The 18220-nt window shown below is 47.9% G+C and overlaps 1 protein-coding gene across 1 annotated transcript in view; it reads left to right on the top strand.

Annotated features, from left to right (window-relative positions):
* The window catches only part of LOC135397616 (T-cell leukemia homeobox protein 3-like), a 44401-nt gene extending 38443 nt beyond the window's left edge, over positions 1 to 5958 (top strand). The window contains exon 3 of the mRNA XM_064629236.1: positions 3929 to 5958. Within this exon, the coding sequence (XP_064485306.1) occupies positions 3929 to 4190 (262 nt within the window). The 3' untranslated portion in view covers positions 4191 to 5958. The remainder of the gene's footprint in view (positions 1 to 3928) is intronic.
* The last annotated feature ends 12262 nt before the right edge of the window (positions 5959 to 18220 follow it).

Below are 18220 nucleotides of genomic sequence, written 5' to 3' on the forward strand. Positions count from 1 at the left end.
CGGAAAGACGCTCCAAAACTCGCAGCCTATGGTCTGCTTCCTCCGGGAATCTGGGGGGGGGGGGGGGATATATTTATTAGAACAAAGAAAAAAAAAGGAGGAAAGGTCAGCCAAACGGTATGTGGTCTCGCCCGACTATGAGACTATGAGATATAGAGTTCCTTTTTGTTCACGGGACCACTGACCAAGCCTGGCAGTGATCGTCATCATCTCAACACCTCATCTCATCTCGGCTACAGTGCTGACGCAGCCCACATGAGTGAGGCTAACAACGGCAAGCCGGTCTCGTCACCACCACCACCACCGAAGAAAAGTGCGTAAAGTACAGTACAAAGTACACACATTGAAATGTACCCTAAGTAAAGTACAAGTGCTGAGAAATGTACTTCAAGTACCTCCCATCACTGACACTCAGTACCATGGCAGCTTGCGGCTCACGGAGAAAACATTGCATGTCAGGTATCGGCTACAACGATGTTACGTTTCATTACTGCTTCGCTTAATAATGTTGCTTTCCTCAGGTGAATTCTCTTGACATCGTGCTAATTCCACTTTAAGCCGCGCTGGGCTCCAAGCTCCGATAATGTCGTCATAACGTGAGAATGTCTAAAGCCTTGGTTACTAACATGATACCATGCTTTCTCGTTGCAGTCCTGCGAGTAGTTAGAATCCCTACGTTCTGAGCATATACAGGGTGTTTGCTCTAACGTGTCCAGAAACGTTATTTAAAGCGAGCGGTAAAAGAGAAACGCGCGCTACTTTTCTTTTATCACTCGCTTTAAATGTAATTTCAGGACACGTTTAACACCCTGTATAGGGCTCAGCAGAGTACGTTGTCTGTCCTCGGTTTTTACCCGAAACTTTAGCGCTGCGCTGTCGTCGCCTCAAACAGCCCAAGCACTTCCTTGAGTTCCGCGCAAATCGCAAGCAACGAACCACAATATGATAGGAGCTCAAAGACATGGGCATAATGATTATAGCTTGCGGAAATCGTCATTGCGCCAACCATTTGCTCAGCCCTCGCAACCGCCAATTCCGCGCCACAAGTATACTCGAAACCACGCTTGTGCGGGTAGCTCCTCTAGGCGTGTACTTGTTTGGCAGCAAGGCAAACGGAATACGCTTGCAAATAACAATGAAACCACCGCTGCCTGAAACTGCCAAGGTCTTCTTGAAGAACCCGCTTTTACGCTCAAACTGCCGCTATAGGTGTCATACTCGACAGAAGCGGAGGACTATCAGGACCACGCCTATTTGGGCGTGTAGATGGATACGGCAGCCACCTTATTAGTGATTAATCGTCAATATATATATATATATATATATATATACGGGGTGTTTCAGTTAAATCCCCGGGCTAAATAATTCGCGAACCGGTGCACCAATCGAATAACTTTCTTTTTTACAAGTATCTGTCCAATACCGCCTACAAGATGCGCACTGCGTAAATGAGCGGGAGGCGCTCATTATTTAAATGAAAATTGGAATGAGTTTCGTGAAAAAAGCTAACTTCTAAAGCAATGCGCCGTTGGCATTAAAATGGGTACTACCCCTTTTGGGACCTTCAGTGGACACCTTTTAGAGAAAAATCTGCCACCGAAGCGGGTCATTTGTTGCAGTAATTAATTGTTTTCGGTTTACGTATTTTTGTCGCGGCTGGTCGCGGCGAAGCGCAAAAGGACGTAATTCATTGGTGTAAGGACGTAATTCATTGGTGGACATGGGAGTGAAAGAGCGTCCTTTTACGCTTCACCGCGACCAGCCGCGACAAAAATATGTAAACCGAAACCAATTAATTACTGCAAAAAATGACCCGCTTCGGTTGCAGATTTTTCTCTAAAAGGTATCTACCGAAGGTCCCAGAACGGGTAGTACCCATTTTAATGCCGACGGCGCCCTGCTTTAGAAGTTAGCTTTTTTCACGAAACTCATTTGAATTTTTATTTAAATAATGAGCGTCTCCCGCTCATTCACGCGGTGCGCATCTTGTAGGCGGTATTGGACAGATACTTGTAAAAAAGAAAGTTATTCGATTGGTGCACCGGTTCGCGAATTATTTAGCCCGGGGATTTAACTGAAACACCCGGTATATATATATATATATAGGACAAATAGGTTAATATATCAGACGGCTACGAAGCTGAATAAAAGTGAAATAATAAGACTTGGACCACAGATTACAGGAACGTTAACAAAAACTATTGTGGACCTTTTCGCTTTCCTTTCAGCGTTCTTTCTTTCTCTTTATTTCCCTTCACACGTACGTATCAATATGGTAATCGGGAATTTTCGCTGGCATCGGTAATGAACAGTGATATTATTTTTACACAGAAGAGGGCCTTTATATGTTTTTAATACTTTTGCCCTGTTCGAGGTTCTAATGACGTCTTCTTGGGAAACCTGTGCTTGGCATTCACTTTTGATACACGCAGCGGTTTTATAACTGACTGCGTAGACTTGGCTTCTACTATTAGGAAAATTATAATCAACAGTGTGCGCCATATTGCGTGCCACAAGCACATGTATATGTAAACCTTTAGGTGCACCACCAACACCTACACCGTCAAACATTAAGACACTAATTACGCGTTGTGTTGCGGCCATAGTTTATTATAAGTCGTCTAGACGCCAACAATGAATATACATGTCCACGCATATTTGTCAACGCACAACGTTACCGCGTTACCGCGTCACAATGTGATTACCAGTGGGCTGATGCTGTATAGCAATGCGTTTACTACTTGTCTGCACAGCGTCGGTCCTCCATGCAGAAGCGAGGTAATATTACTGTTTACTGATCTTTACGCTGTCAATAGGTACTTTTACCGCAACAATCGTGACATGGCGCACAACATTACCAATTATTCGCGAACTTGGCAATAGTTTAGCAGCCGCCCTCCAGCGACCTTGAAGGAAACCCAACGGATTTCCTAAAGAGAGAGTAAGCTCGCTTATCCCTCCATTAGGTTCTCATTACATGTGTAGCCCAAAGGCCTCGACCATCACACAGTACAATAGAAACGCACACAATCATCTATTTTTCCATCCTCGGCCTGCACGGAAAAAGAAAGTGATCGAAGTTTGGTGCTGAGTGAAAACGCAATAATAAAGGTAACGATCCACGAAACCTTGGTTTCGAATGGCGTAATAGTTTTATTTATATATTTATGTTTCGATCCTTCGTTTGAACAACCGACAACTTATGTTCCGCTTAATTTGAAACGGTACTTTTTAATTTCTTAACATTTGTTTGCCATCCTTCGGTGCGGTGTGAAAGTTGCCAGGGGTGGAAAGTGATAAAAAAGTAAAAAACATGGTGTGAAGCACACTATAGCGTAAACACTTGAGCAGGTAAAATCTGGCTGGTTTAAAAACGTGGCGAATGGCATAAAACCCAGAGGATACGAGCGAGGTTCTTGTACAGTGGAATGCAATTCCAGAAAAAGTCGAATAGCATGAACACAATTTCCATTTCTATGCAAGTCAAACTTTTAATCAAATCAAGTGGTTTTGTTAGTCTTTACTTGGTTCGTTAACTGTACTTAGCTCTCTCTTTGGGAAAAATATGGAAATGCGCTATGATCTAATTAAAGGGTCCAGTTTGCTTTGATGTCAAACTCCACACAATTTGAAGCCCCATCTGGTGGCATTTCCTCGGACACCTTTCCTCTGCTACATTGACGTGCATTGCAGGCTGTTATCATCACCATCACCATCATCACCGCCACCACCGCCACTACCACCTGGCATGCATTGCTTGGGGGGGGGGGGGGAGTAGTTGCGCCATGCTGGATTAGAAGAACTTACTGTTGAGCAGGACTACTTTCTGTCAATGCAGTTCGCATTACTCTGAAAGTTATTCGTGGAATTGCGATTATTGCTGCGCGGTAGAAGAACTGGTGTCTAACTTTTGTCAATTTCCTTGCAGGCGACAAACAGCCGAGGAACGGGAAGCCGAGCGGCACGCAGCGAATCGACTCATGATGTCCTTGCAAGCTGAAGTGGTAGGCAAGTCAATCTACGAAGGTGCCCGAGACTCGATATGCTTGAGCAATGCCTCCTTGCACGCACTGCAGTCACTACAGCCGTGGGCTTCCGAAGCGGCGGCTGCCGGAGCCTTGCATGCAGCACAGGCCGAACGGGGATCGGCCTACCTGGGACCTCCATCGCTGGCGTCGCCCCTCTGTTGACTCTCTGTGATCTCGGGAACATGAACGGCGCACCCCTCTCTTTCATGGGCATTACGTGATTTCGCCAAACATGGACCATGACGGCCTTCCTGGACGAAGCTGAGCGCCACATGCACTGCAATAAGCGCGACAGAGTGCCATGCCTCCTACTGACGGAACAACAACTAGTCCTGTGGATTGATACTCTTGGACGGGCGGGTGGAAGTGCGCGTCTTGATAGGTTTCAATAGTCTTCCGCTTTGTGTGCCCATCGGATTTTGCCGAGCACGGGTCGCTGCGATCCGAATGAACTGCTTGTTTTGTGTGTGTTGTCTTCTTGCAAAGTACATGACAAGATGTAGACAGGACTCATCACGTGCGGAACATACTGTAGTATTAGCTACTGTTGATATCTGCGATACCGTAGTTTCTTTGTTGCTTGTGTATACTCTCAGACACTTGTCAGCCATTACAGCAGGAGGGGGAGAACAGAACGAAGTGGAAAATGTCACGAGGCCTATAAAGCACCTTAGCGGAAACCTGGGGGTCGGGCGAGGCGCCAGAAAATTGATTGCAGCAGGCGCCATGGTCGCTAAAGATATGATCAAACCACATTAATAAGGACGTAGAATTTCCTCCAGTTATACAATCTAATGGAACTGAAAAGAAACATGAAACAAAGATTGCGATTGCACGAATTTGAGTTGCATTTTCGCATACTACAACGTAGAAACTACGGCACTTATACATGTTATAAAAGGTAGAAACCGCAGCTCGATGAGGCCACAATTTACATTAATTTCGTTAGATTTTTGCAGTTGTTCGATTAGGGGAACGCATTATGAAATAAAAGGCATAGCATGTGTTGCAGCTCACAGTGAGAGCCAACAGGACTCTGCAGTGCACGTAAACCAAGTGTGTGGTGACTCAACCACGCGTATTGCACAGTTGGACCTTCTTGCACGATTCATCCATTCAGGGTGTAGTTGGTGTCTGCAAGAAAAGTGCGAATGTTCAGTAACTTGTCTGACGGGTGGAGGCTTCCCTGAAGCAGAGCAGCCCAAAACAGTTGTCCGTATATTTATCCGTGTCTATTTCGAGTATTTTGATTTATTTATTTTTTCATCTTACGCGGTTGTGAGACTGCCTGCTATTGATCCCGTCACGTCTCCGTCTTCACACGTATTTGGCTTACCCGAAACGGCAGCCGACGGTGGTTTTGATGTCATGGAATCAGTTATGACTCCGTGATATGGGAAATGTCGCCGAGCTGGTATAGAGCTGCACAAATTGCAATTTAGTCAAAACGCTAGGTACTGGTAGCAGATTGCCCAACTATACGGCAACCATGCAGCTATCCGAATGCTTGTTTTTTTCTACTTTTGACACAAACAAAGAACTGTCTAATAACGATAATGTCACATTCCCATAACATGACTGTTGTCCGATTCGATTGACATTGACTCAAGGCGAGCTTAGGTCACGACTGTTTATCTGCTCTGCTCACCAAGAGGGTAGCTTCCCCCGGCACCAAGATTACTGTTGCTACTTCGCAGCTTTGAGGAAAACTAATGTGAAACTATTTACCTCACCAATAAACTGCCTAATCAGAGCCACACAAATGCATTGAAACTGAACTCAGCGGAGCGTAACATGATCTCTACACAGCACCTCCTCATGCTGAAGAGGACACCTGAAATCCAACATCTACAGTGAATGTTGAAGTTAGAGTTGAAGAGCTCCGTTTCACAGCACTAGGGTTTCTTGTTCTCGGCAATTACATTTTTCGAAAATGATTGTAGTCTTTCGTGCAATTTTTAGCGAAATTCTCTTTGAAGCAAGTTATGCGTATTCACTTTTACGAAACGTTGTACAACTAAATGTTTATTACGTGCAATTAAATCAACCGCGCCCGCGCGAGAGACAGTGCACCAGCAGACCGTAGTATAGACTCTACATCATTTTGCAGAATATATACGTAGACTTCACATTGAGCTTCGAGTCAGTAAACAATTAGTACACATCCATGCACAACAATATGTTGTTGTTGTTTTTTTTTCATTCACGATCCAATATAAATCAGTGAGACAGCTTCGACTGACACCTGAATGATTCACCCCTACACGCTCCAGCGCATTGAGTTCTTCCTCTTCACACTGATGTTCTGTAGAGTATGACTATACATCATCACAAGCTCGTCTTTTTAACTGACCTGCATTATCATTTGACGTGAAGAGAAAAGAATATTCTCAGGAATAGGTCGCAGACACAACCTCGTTCTCGGCCGCTGCCTAATTCCGCCGAATTCATAACGAAATTGCTGGCGTACGGTTATCGGCGGGTTTGCGTAAGTACCGAGAACGAGAAACCCTGGTCGGCATTGTATCATCTGCGGTTCGTGTACGTGGCACGTGATCCTGCTCATGTACTTCCACCCCCTATACATCAACTTGTTAGATAGAGTAAGTTCCGTAGAACCTTTTCAACGGGGGCTATGCAAGTCGGGCTCTAACGTACGGGTGAGTGATTAGAAGTAGTAAAATGCGCTAGTGGTTGTTTCGAATTCATAATAAATGTAGGTTCTCATCGAGGTCAGTGGGATGCCACTTGTCTCCCAATTAAAATGCACGACTGAGTGGTCCTCTCCTAAAGGTGGTGGGACAGGAATCATAAATATAAAAACACGATATTTACTTGCTCGAAAAAATGACTCCGACAGGTCACTGTATCTCACGCAGACGGTTTGTCGCGAACACCAAGGTGACTCTTCAGTGCATTGCAGTTTGTGCCATATCACTTGGACATCGCTGAGAGCGTCAAATGTATATAAAGTAGGTTAAGTGAGTAGAAGATTGGAAAATAAGTTTGGGTTGTTGAAATTGGAGCCATGCCATAAATGTCCACGACATAACGAGGCTCCCATGCATTGTTGTGCACCTGATGCGCATTGTAAATATTTGTAATATTTGCATCAAATAAATTCAACCAACTCCGAGGCAGCGTTGTTGTACGAATCTATGAAGCCGTGCACGTATTACGGGCAGGACGTTTTTTCAACACAGTAAACCGAATAAGGAAGCTGTATACTTTTAAGCAGATCATGGAACAACAACAACAGCAGCAGCAGCAGCTGCAGCTACATGCATGACGATGGGATGTGGTATTTCACCGCAGGAATTGCGATACCCTACCTCAGTGCACAGAACCAAAGCAGCCAGCCCGTTAGAAATCTCATTGTAAGAAAACTGGATGCTAAACCTGAGCCGCAACTGAAAACCGAAAACGAAAGAGATGAAGAACGTATCGGCTTTGAGAGTTTGCGCAACACTTGATGCATTGCAAAGTCTAAAGCAAGTGTAATGATTCAATTAATCGGGCCTGGAACACTTGGACTACAGGAATTACTGGAACACTTTTCGTTCACTCTGCAGCCATATTGAAAGTTTACGTGTTTTGCGGTGGAATACTTGGTATAACGTCCTCAACACCTTATGGTCCTGTTGAACCAACACCTAATAGACAACAGAGAAGGCCTCACCACACTTTCAATAACGTCATGCACCTGGCCCGGCTGCCATATACATTTTCAATTAGTGAGAGCCAACGCTTAGCCTGGATGCCCAGCACCCCCGACGTCTTCGCCTCCCTTGCGCCAGACCTATACGGATGTTGTCAAGAGGACCGCTGCGGTTCCACAAATTGGTGCACATATAAGCACACCGCTCCCTCCGCGCCTGAGGCAGTCTGAGCGACAAGTGAGCAGTGGTGCCCCGGCAGCTGTGCTGGTCCCCCTGATTCTAGCCGTCCTCAAGCCCATCTTAGCGGCGTACCCGGACGCCGCTGGACTCCAGGAGGTCCAGGCCTCTCTCGCTGCTGAAAAGTTTCTGACCGCGGGTCATGGACCATCTGTATAAGCGGGCTACTATTCTCCAGTGGAATGCGCGTGGTCTGCGTACGAAGCTACCGGATCTCAAGTTGTTTTTATTGAAGTACCCGACTCCCATTTTGGCCATCTGTGAAGCGTACGTGAAGTCAGATTTCCGACTTAGTGGATATACCGTCTTTGGTCAGCAGGGGGTGTCATCTTGTAGGAGAGTGCTATGTGTGCGGCAAGACTTGGCTGTGACGCAAGTACACACGGCGAGTCAGTTGCCTTTCGACTGCGTGCACTGCAAGATTCTTCTTGGGAAAACTTCACTGGCTGTTCTCAGCGTGTACGTGCCGCCGTCAGTCCAGATGACAGCCCATGACCTAACACTAGCCCTGGCTGGGGTGGGTGATCCCTTCTTTGTTGTTGGGGATATCAACGCTCATCACCCCTTGCGGGAGAGTCGCAGGCGAGGCAGCAAGGGGTCCCTGTGGTGCGATATCATTGAAGACCTGGATCTTTGTGTCTTAAATGACGGGTCTCCAACATTCCTCCGCCGGGACTACTCAACAGACGTATTAGACATTTCACTTTGTTCGAGGGACGTTTTTCCGTACCTGACCTTGTCCACGGACCTGGACGGAAGAGGCAGTGACCACGTTCCTATATTTGTCTCCTACTACAAGTACTCATCCGGGGCAGGCCGCAGAACCGTACGGCTAACAAATTGGCAGTCCTTTCGTGAACTGTGCAAAAAGGACGTGCGCGTGGGAATGACCGCAGGCGAATTTACCGGCCATATTGTGAACTGTCTGACGTTTTCCACCACGACTGCAAAGATCAGCGCTGGCCACGCAGGTACGGACCCGGAGGTGGAGCGTTTGCGTGCCATTCGGAGACGGGCAGAGCGGAAGGCTCGGCGATCCGGCCAACTTGCAGATGCACAAGTCGCGCGTCGTGCGAATGCATCGGTACAGAAAGCATTGAAGGCTGTTGACAAAAAAAGATGGCGTCAGTTCTGCGCGTCTCTGACTCCGTTTTCAAGCCCTGCGAAAGTCTGGCGGATTGCGCGGAGTCTCCGGAAAGCTCCTCCCACGAGGAACCCCCTAAGATCTCTGGCACTCTCAGTATCTAGGCCTGAGAAGGAAGTTGCTTATGACTTCTGCAAAATTCCTGCAGCAAGGTCCGAGGCAGCGAAATGTGCAGCCTTTCGGAGCCATGCATTGGAGCTGCAGCATGCTATTAGTCAAGCCCCGTCAGTGTCTGACCCTGACATGGACGCAGACCTCACGTTTGCCAAGCTCAAGACTGGGCTGGCAATCTCCCACAAAACGTCGTCGCCCGTTCCAGATAAGGTCACCTACGTGGCGCTCCGCAATTTGGACGTCGCATCCCTTTTGGCGCTCTTAGAGGTGTATAACACGTCATGGAGGGATGGGCAGGTCCCTGCTGCGTGGAAGGAGGCACGTGTAGTCCCCATCCTGAAACCGGAGAAACAACCCTCTGATCTGGCGTCTTTCCGACCCGTGAGCCTCACCAGCTGCTTTGGCAAGGTCCTTGAGCGTGTGGTACTGCACAGGCTCGAGTGGCAGCTGGAGCGAAGATCTGTTTTTCCTCAGGAAATGGCGGGTTTCTGCAGGCACCGTAACTCGATGGATTCGGTGCTCGATTTAGTCTCTTCGGTCAAAGAAGCGAAGGCGCGAAGACAAATAGCGATGGCTGTCATCCTCGACATCAAACGGGCGTACGATTCCTTAAGCCATCCTTGTGTCATTCATGGGTTGTTGCAGGTCAAGGTGCCTCATAGGGCGCTGACGTGGCTCTCCGACTTCCTCCGTCAACGGAAGATTTTCGTCACTACAGGCGAGGGGGACACAGAAAAGATCACTGTGCCACAGGGAGTTCCTCAGGGAAGTGTCCTTAGCCCCCTGTTATTTAACATTGTCTTGATGGGCCTCAAGGGGTGCCTACCTCAGAGGGTGCATCTGTCCATCTATGCTGATGATATCTGTGTCTGGACGGTTGGCAAGTCCCGCCCTGCAATTCAGCGTTGGCTCCACAGCTCACTTGATGCCATACATGCCTACATCCTGAAAGCAGGGATGGATATCTCCACTGAGAAAAGCGCTACCCTTCCGTTTACCCAGAAAGAGATGCGCCGATTCCAATTACACATCGGAGGATCCCCCTTAAGGCAGGTCAGGCACCACAGGTTCCTCGGTGTTACGTTGGACCGCAACCTGTCGTGGGCAAGACACATTGACTATCTCATTTCAAAGGCGCAACGTTGGGGAAATGTGATACGTCACTTTGCCGGCTTGCGCTGGGGATGTACTGAGCGGGACCTTCTTGCACTCCACAAAGGGCTTGTTCGTGGCTCAGTAGTCTACAGCCTTCCTGCGTTGCACGGACTATCACGGACGTCCGAACACAAGCTCCGTTGTGTCTTGGCGCCCAGCTTGCGGACCTGTCTTGGCGTTCCGCGTTGCGCTGAGACGAGGATGGTGGTAGCCGAAGCCGGGGAACTCCCAATTGGCGTCCTCCGTCAGAGAGAAACTTTCCGCCACTATTTGCGATAGCGCGCTCATCATCGCCGTCACCACTGGTACAGAAGCTTCGTAAGCGGAACCACAGCAAAATCGCGCTGTTTCCGCAAGAACTAACGGGCCATATACCTGCCTTCACTGTTGCCCCAACCGCTTCTTCAGTAGCACCATGGACACTGCCGAAACCATCCATCTCGTCCCACATCCCGGGGGTCAAGGGGCCGAAGAGCCAAACCCCTGCTCCAGCCCTCAAGCAGGCTACTCTGGGGTTGATGGACGCTGCATACGGAAACCAAACCGCCGTATATACAGACGGTCCCTCCACTACTGGAGGCTCATCTGCTGCATTTGTAATTCCAGAGGAGTCAATTTCACGTGGGTTCCGCCTATCACACCGCAGCTCGGCCACCTCTGCAGAGTTGTATGCCATCCTGTTATTCCTCAAGTCTATTTTGGATCAACACCCCCGCCTTTGGGTGGTATACACAGATTCGCGGGTAGCGCTGCAGTGCATAGACAACATGGGTATCCGTGGCTCCTTGGCTCCGGTGGTAGTGAACATCTTGACGACGCTCAAGGTTTTAGAAGACAGGGGCCACCAGCTGACCCTCCAATGGGTGCCTAGCCACATTGGAATAAGAGGCAATGAGGTAGCGGATCGGGCAGCTGCTGCGGCTCACCATAGCCGCTGAGCAGTCTCCATCATACTTTCGAACGGGGATAGACGCTCCCTCTTGTCCGCGTTGACGTCGTCTTCGGCCCATCAGGAATGGTGTCATGACATCACCCGGTGGTCGCTTCTGTATGCTGTTGACCCAACTCTATTATTTGAAATGCCAGGCGGTTTCCCTCGCCTCTTTACGTCTCTCGTGCGTCGTTTAGGAGTTAGCGTTGCATTCACCCCTGCGCTCCGGTATAGGCTGGGCCACAGCAACACGGCGCTGTGTACAACTTGTGGCTTCCCGGCAACAATCCGACACATTATAGAAGACTGAAGCCAGTACGTATGCGAGCGACGGTCCAGAGGTCGTTAGACAGCTCAGGGTGGACGACACTCGCTGGCTACCACGGAGGCTACGCAGCTGCAGCGGGGGCGACAGGGGACAATTGTTTTCCCCGACACTAAATCGGGGAAGAGGCTCCCGCGTCTTACACTGCTCAAAACTACGATGTGCACGACTTGACAGCCGGGACCGTTACTCTAAATTGGGAATGAAGGGCGGAGAATTCCGAGGAACTGCTGCTGTCAAAATTTAAACCAGTCCAACCAGGGACTGATGTAGTTTGAACCAGGCTTCCCGATGATTGGCTATCCCAAGTTAAGGTTGTGGCCCAAGTTGTCACCCTTTTAAGGGGAGGCAGAGGCTGAGAAAGGGGATCTGAGCTGGACAACGGAGTCGGAAAGTCAGGTTACTCGACTTTCCTCCGTCATGTGTTATATTTGACTCTTGTAAATATAAGTTGTAAATAAATCCCTCGTACATCACGGGAACTTCAGTCTCGGCTCCAGTGCAGTGAAGACAGGTAACAGGTCCAGTATCAACCGGACCCGGGAACGACGATTGGGAAGAGATCATCAACGACTCCTCCAGGTTTATCATCGTCGGGGACTCCGGCTGGCGAACATCATAAAGTCATCATCATCCCATTTCTACTGACGGGCCTTTAAATGTCAACTTGAAATGCTGGATCAGAGACCATTCAACATCTGCAAAGTTCTCGGCCCATGGAGTAACCCTGGACATCAGTGCCGTGCACTTGGCGTTTTTGTTTCCTTTCTGAGGGCCACCGGCCTCCTTCAGGAACTGTAGGGATTCCCTTCCCTCGTCATCCTTTCATATGAACCTTTTTGGAATGGGGTAAGGGCCTGCACTCAACGCAGGGAAACATCCCACATCATCATCATCATCCATTCATCTATGTTGTTGTTCTTCTTCTTCGCGCTTTCGGCGATGTCACATCTATCTATCGCCAACAGCCACAGGAGGCCCACGTGCGTGACGTCAATTGAAAGAGTGCAGAGGCCTTCTGAGGTTCAACTGAACCTAAGCCCTGGCCCTATACGCTTGTTCCTAGTGGCAGCAATAGCTAGCCACACCAGTCTACGTCGCGTGTGCAAATGCACTCCCTTATTAAACATAATCAGGCGTCTCTGCATGGTAAGACCTGCGGAAACCATCCGAGACACACGATCACCGGGGATCCCTGGTCATTGTAACACTGCCGGAAACGAGGCCGCAGATGCTGCTACATGCCGAGCACTCCAACAAGGTCACGTCCAACTATAAGGTCCATTTACCCCACAAAAGACGACGCAAAGAAGATGACGAACGACCTCAGCTAACATATGTGCAACACTTCTTGGCTGACAAGATCTGCTCGGTCTTCGCTGCTGTGCAGAATTGACCCTGAGTTACGCTTTCGAGTGCCTCCGTCCTTCTCTTGGCAAACTGCGTCTCTTCTATATAGGCTACGATTGAATGTACCGTACGGCGTTCGATTGCTCTACAAACTGGCCAAGTGCGAGGACGTAGAGCACATACTTCTCGGGTGCTCCAAGTACGCTGATTGTCACAGTGTCCTATAGAAGCAAGTTTGGCTCGTCTAGACGCCCGACACTTTCACATCGTGAAAATTCTGAGTCCTCAGGCATCGCATCATCAAGCGGCTGCTTTGAAAGCGCTCCAAAGTTTCCTTGAGGAAACCCAGCTACTAGATATTTTGTGACATTTTCGACAAGTTTTTCCCATCGGCTGAACTCTGATTTACTCTGCTAGTCGCTACTTCCTTTCCGTGTATTTTTTTCGTTTCTTTTTTTTTCCTTTATGCGCATACATCCTCCCTTTTTTGACAAACTCTGTGTAGGTGCACTGGGATAGCCTGACCGACTTTGTCGCGGCTTATATCCCCATTTCTTTTCTTTATCATCATCCTATGATCAGCTCGTATAAGACTATCATATTGAGTCGTCTTAATTATGCTACTTCGTTCATGGAGCCTTCGATGCAGGCTTTGCACAATGAGAGGCGAAGACAATCTACAGGAGTCCAATAGGCGCCACCTGGTCGCGCTGCGGTATAATTTCTTCCGCGGACTGGCTCTGCTAGGGTTGAGAGACTGCATTTCGTGCCGTATTTGGGTTGGACACGGGTATAGAGAGAAATGCATTTGCAAGGAACTCTCGCGCCTCAGCCTGGGCTCAAACCTGGATACCAAGACAGGGACTGACTGGGACAGGTTGAGCTACTGAGTTCCTCAAGCACAGGACAGCTATGCATTCATGCTTTTTAAATCACTTCTATCCAGTTTCTGTGACTGTCGCAAACATTCATACAACGAGGCGGGCGGCACCTCACGCAGGAAACGACAACAAAAGTGAAACGATTTCTTCACCCTCGCCAGGGGTCGGAACCGTTATATATATACAGGGTGTCCGGCGAAAATCCCGCGGCTGAATAATTCGTCAACAGGTGGCGCTATAGAACAGCGCGTTAACAGCGCACGCGGCGCATTCGTCATCGTCCATGATAACAGCACGCTATCTCACCTACAGAACGACAGAACCGGCTTTGCTGTTTACCAGTCGCTCTGATAAGGAATATCAAAGCGTCTCTTGCGGCTGTTCCTCATCTTCTGCCAGCCCCGTGTGTCAACCAGGCGGATAGCTGATCCAAAGAGCACGTGGATGCGCTGCTCCGAGCAAGAAATATGTAAACCGAAACCGACTAATTACTCGAAAAAATCACTAAGTGTCGATGCGGTTTTTTTCCTGCAATAGTTTTCGCTGAAGGTCCCGATGCGTAAAACAGAGGTTCCATAAGCGTGCGAAGTAAAACCTAAAAGTTGAGATGCTTATCTAATTGTCGAGCGTATGCAAATGAGCCGCTCACTACTCAGTTCATGGACGATGTCCCAAGGATCTTTACAAAAAAAAATTTCTTCGATAGCGCCACCTGTTGACGAATTATAGAGCCGCGGGATTTTCGCCGGACACCCTGTATGTATGTATGTATGTATGTATACTTATTTTTTTGGTTCGGTTCCGGTTCTTTTTCAGGCATATTGGTTCGGTTCGGGTTCAGCTCCGCAGCAGAGCAAAATATCGGTTCGAACCGGTTTAAACCGGTTCAGGAAAGTGAATTTTGAGGGGATTGCCATGAGTTAAGAGCAAGCACGTCCTTACGATGTACTTTTGTTGTTGTTGCCGACATAGCAGTGGTTCACAGCAACACTGCGTGTGACAGATCTGCATTTCAAGTGCAACGTTACAGTAGCATACTGTACTCTATGTTCATTCCTCGTATACACCCAGTTACATTCTGCTCAGTGACTGGCCGTTATATTTACAGCCCAAAATAAAATCTTGGGGTTGCTGGAGGATGAAAAGCGCCTATACGGAAGCCTACAAGCCCGCCAAAACGAAGAAGAAGAAGAACAAGAACAAGAAAGAAAGACACGACCAATGGCGCTCTGACTATATATATTCATATATATCTAACATTGCATAGCGTGCCACGCTCAGTGTTGGATCAGGCTCGTTGGACCAAACGGCGCGTTCCCGAGCGCGCACAGTCGGACGTTACCTTTGGGAGCAAGAAATTTGACCCGCCATAGCACGATTTTCAGCCCAATTGTGTTTTGAATGTCATTTCACTTATATTTGGTGTCTGAAGTACCCGAAAAATGATCGGTGTTCCTTAGCTGGTGAAATAAAGCACTGCCGTCCCGAAACTAGCACAACTGAATTATCGCAATAGCTGCGAGGAGGAAATACGAAATACCTCGCGCACCTGGATTGCAGTTTTGTTTTGTCCAATTTCGGCTTCGAATTAATCTCTTTGGCCGCTGTGTAAATCGTAGTTCTGATCTCTCACAACGCACGTTACGTCTGAACCGTTTCGCGAACCGGTAACCACCTAAATTTTTTTCGGTTCAGTTCCGGTTCGGTTCAACGCGGGCAAAAAAATATTTTGGTTCGGTTTGGTTGCGGTTCAGCCAAAAATACGGGTTTTTAGCAGTTTTCGGTTCGAGTTCAGTTCCGGTTCCGATCCCTGCCTCGAACACGCACAAGCACCAACGCCTCCAGCTTTCTCTCACAGACACACAAAAGAAGAACGCAGCAAAGAAATGAGGAGTGAAAAGATACAAAAACAGTGAAAGAGGGAAAGATAAAGCCCTTTTACGCCTTTGCCAGGGCTCGGACCTGGATTCCTTTGATAGAGTGGCAACGTTAGCGTCAGAAGGACACATGGAGCCCTGTAGGTCTGGCGCTTTAACCATTAGGCCATTCCGATTCTTTCCTCTCCCTTTTCTTTTTCACGATTTTTATTCTTAGGCTGATGCTGAACTTCTTGACCTTTTTTATTCATTTGCCACACTCTTGATTTCATTACGATTTTAGTTTTCGTGACCTTCACCGACAGTCATGGTACTTCATGACATTGGTTCAGGAAGCATTCAGGGAAACAGGGGGTGGGGAAGGTGTCGTACGTTGTCGCGCGACCAAGCTAACTTCGCTTTTTCACGGTGAAAGTGAGAAGGTTAAGCCATGACCTTTTACAGGTCTCGACTGGGCGATCACAATTTATTTAGTTATTTACTTAGGTAGCGTAAATTTTCTTTCGTATACGATAAGTGGTACGCTTGCTCGCTATAGCATGTCAGCTAGTATCGAGAATATTTGCATGATTATATGGTTATTTCTCTGATACAATGGTGGTTAAAGCCACAGCCTCAACCAAACCAAAAGCTAAACAAACGCTATCACATGCTTTCTTAGGATGCTCAGTCACAGGAGTCATCACAGTGCAAAATATTTCAGTTAAACTGAGACGTTAATTACTCAAACTGAATTTTACAGCACGACGTCAGTGTCACTAACTTCCGGTTTCGGTACTGCCAAGCAATCGAGTCACCGATTCCGGACAAAAATTGCTCATTGCGTTTTACCACATCTCAAAACAGTCCTGAATCGCCTCTATCTCGGGCGCACACCCTTTCTGACGTCCGCCACGGTGCGGTACGTCATGCAAACGTCACGGTGAAACGGAAACCGGATGGGAATATTCTCTTGTTGATCGGGAATATCGATCTTGTTATTCATCTCAAAGGCTACGATGCTCTGCTGGATCAAATTTTACATTAGGCATCTACACACAGATTACAATCAAATAGAACTATAATCTCAAAATCAGCAGACTGCTCCACATTGTCCCTTTAATGTCACTTGATCGCGTCCCCGGACGGCGCAACAGGATTTTGCTCAAGGCTCATAAAAATCGGTAAAAGTAAAGACCTCAGCTTCAGTTATGCTATAACAATAAGCGAAATGCGCGCAAAAATAACGACCATATTAGTTTCAATCACTAGACTGATGTCCAAAACCAAACACACGTGTGACTGATGGGTTTCTGAGGGTTTGTTCCCCCTTCATAGAGTCCGCAGCATACAGTCCCGACAAAGCAACGCCCAAACAACAAAGTCACATCTATTCTCTACTAACCTTATGTCCGCGTTTTCAGTAGAAGAAAGGATACTCGTCCCTTACCTATATGGACCATGACTACGTAGCGTAACCCGCAGTTTAATCACTCGCAGCCACAAAGTGAACACAGTGGATTACACGCCGTAGCAAGTCCCCATCTGTTGTGGCACGTGCCGCAATCGCGCACCTCGTGAAAGAGTACGCATGAGGCACGCGCCCAGCAAGCCACCATGTAATGAGCTGGCACGTGCAGCGCAAAATGTCGCTTTCATGCTCCCCCAAACAGATGTCGCTCGTGGGGCGCAAGTCACCTGCCACCTGTCGAAGGCGTCACGCCTTCCAAAAACCTCAACCCCTGTACCCTAAATGCAACGGCATCAGCTTTTGTTGCGGTCAACTGAAGCGGTATATGGTGCCCATTTCGGTGATTACAGTGCTCGAGCCTAGCAAGTTAATTCGGCTCACGTGGTCGCCGGTTAATAGAGCGTCAGACCAGTATGCCACGTGAGAGCGGGTTTGAGAACTCTGAACGATTATGGTTTTGGAACGCTTTCGTTTCGGCAGCAGTAACTGTAATTTGACTGCGATACGTTGAAAGCATGTTAACAACAGAGACTTATAAAATAAATTATAGAACGCGCTTGTTAGGTCCTTCGAAAAAATGTAATAATGCATGTGCTGCACGAGATGAGTGTGCAGAATGTCAAACGAAGTGTAGAGAGAACGGCTGTACCGGTTCAAAGTTTTAGGGGCCCTCATGATGTTCCCACAACTTCAGATCACAATGACGTCGTTTCGTACCTCGCAAGCCTTACCTGTCAACATAAAGCGTAATAGAACGCTCCTCAACAGTATAGAATTATCGGCGGCTCCAGTCCCGAGGCTTTTCGCCGTGCCTATCGATCAATATGAGAGCATTTTTGTCAAATATCTGGATAGCGGTATCGCTAAGCCACGACACATCGCAATTCCTGAACGTTGTTGTTTGCAGGGCCCGTTTGCATAAAAAGTTGAGTTCGAGTCTCAGACTCAATCTCAATAGCTTTGGTAGCGCTTCCCGCAGCGAGCGCGAGCAGCGAGCGCGTGCTCAAAGCACTGCCAAGGCTATTGAGATTGAGTCTGAAACTCGTACTCAACTTTTATGCAAACGGGC

The sequence above is a fragment of the Ornithodoros turicata genome, chromosome 1 (assembly GCF_037126465.1).
Source record: "Ornithodoros turicata isolate Travis chromosome 1, ASM3712646v1, whole genome shotgun sequence".
NCBI classification, from domain to species: Eukaryota; Metazoa; Arthropoda; class Arachnida; order Ixodida; family Argasidae; genus Ornithodoros; species Ornithodoros turicata.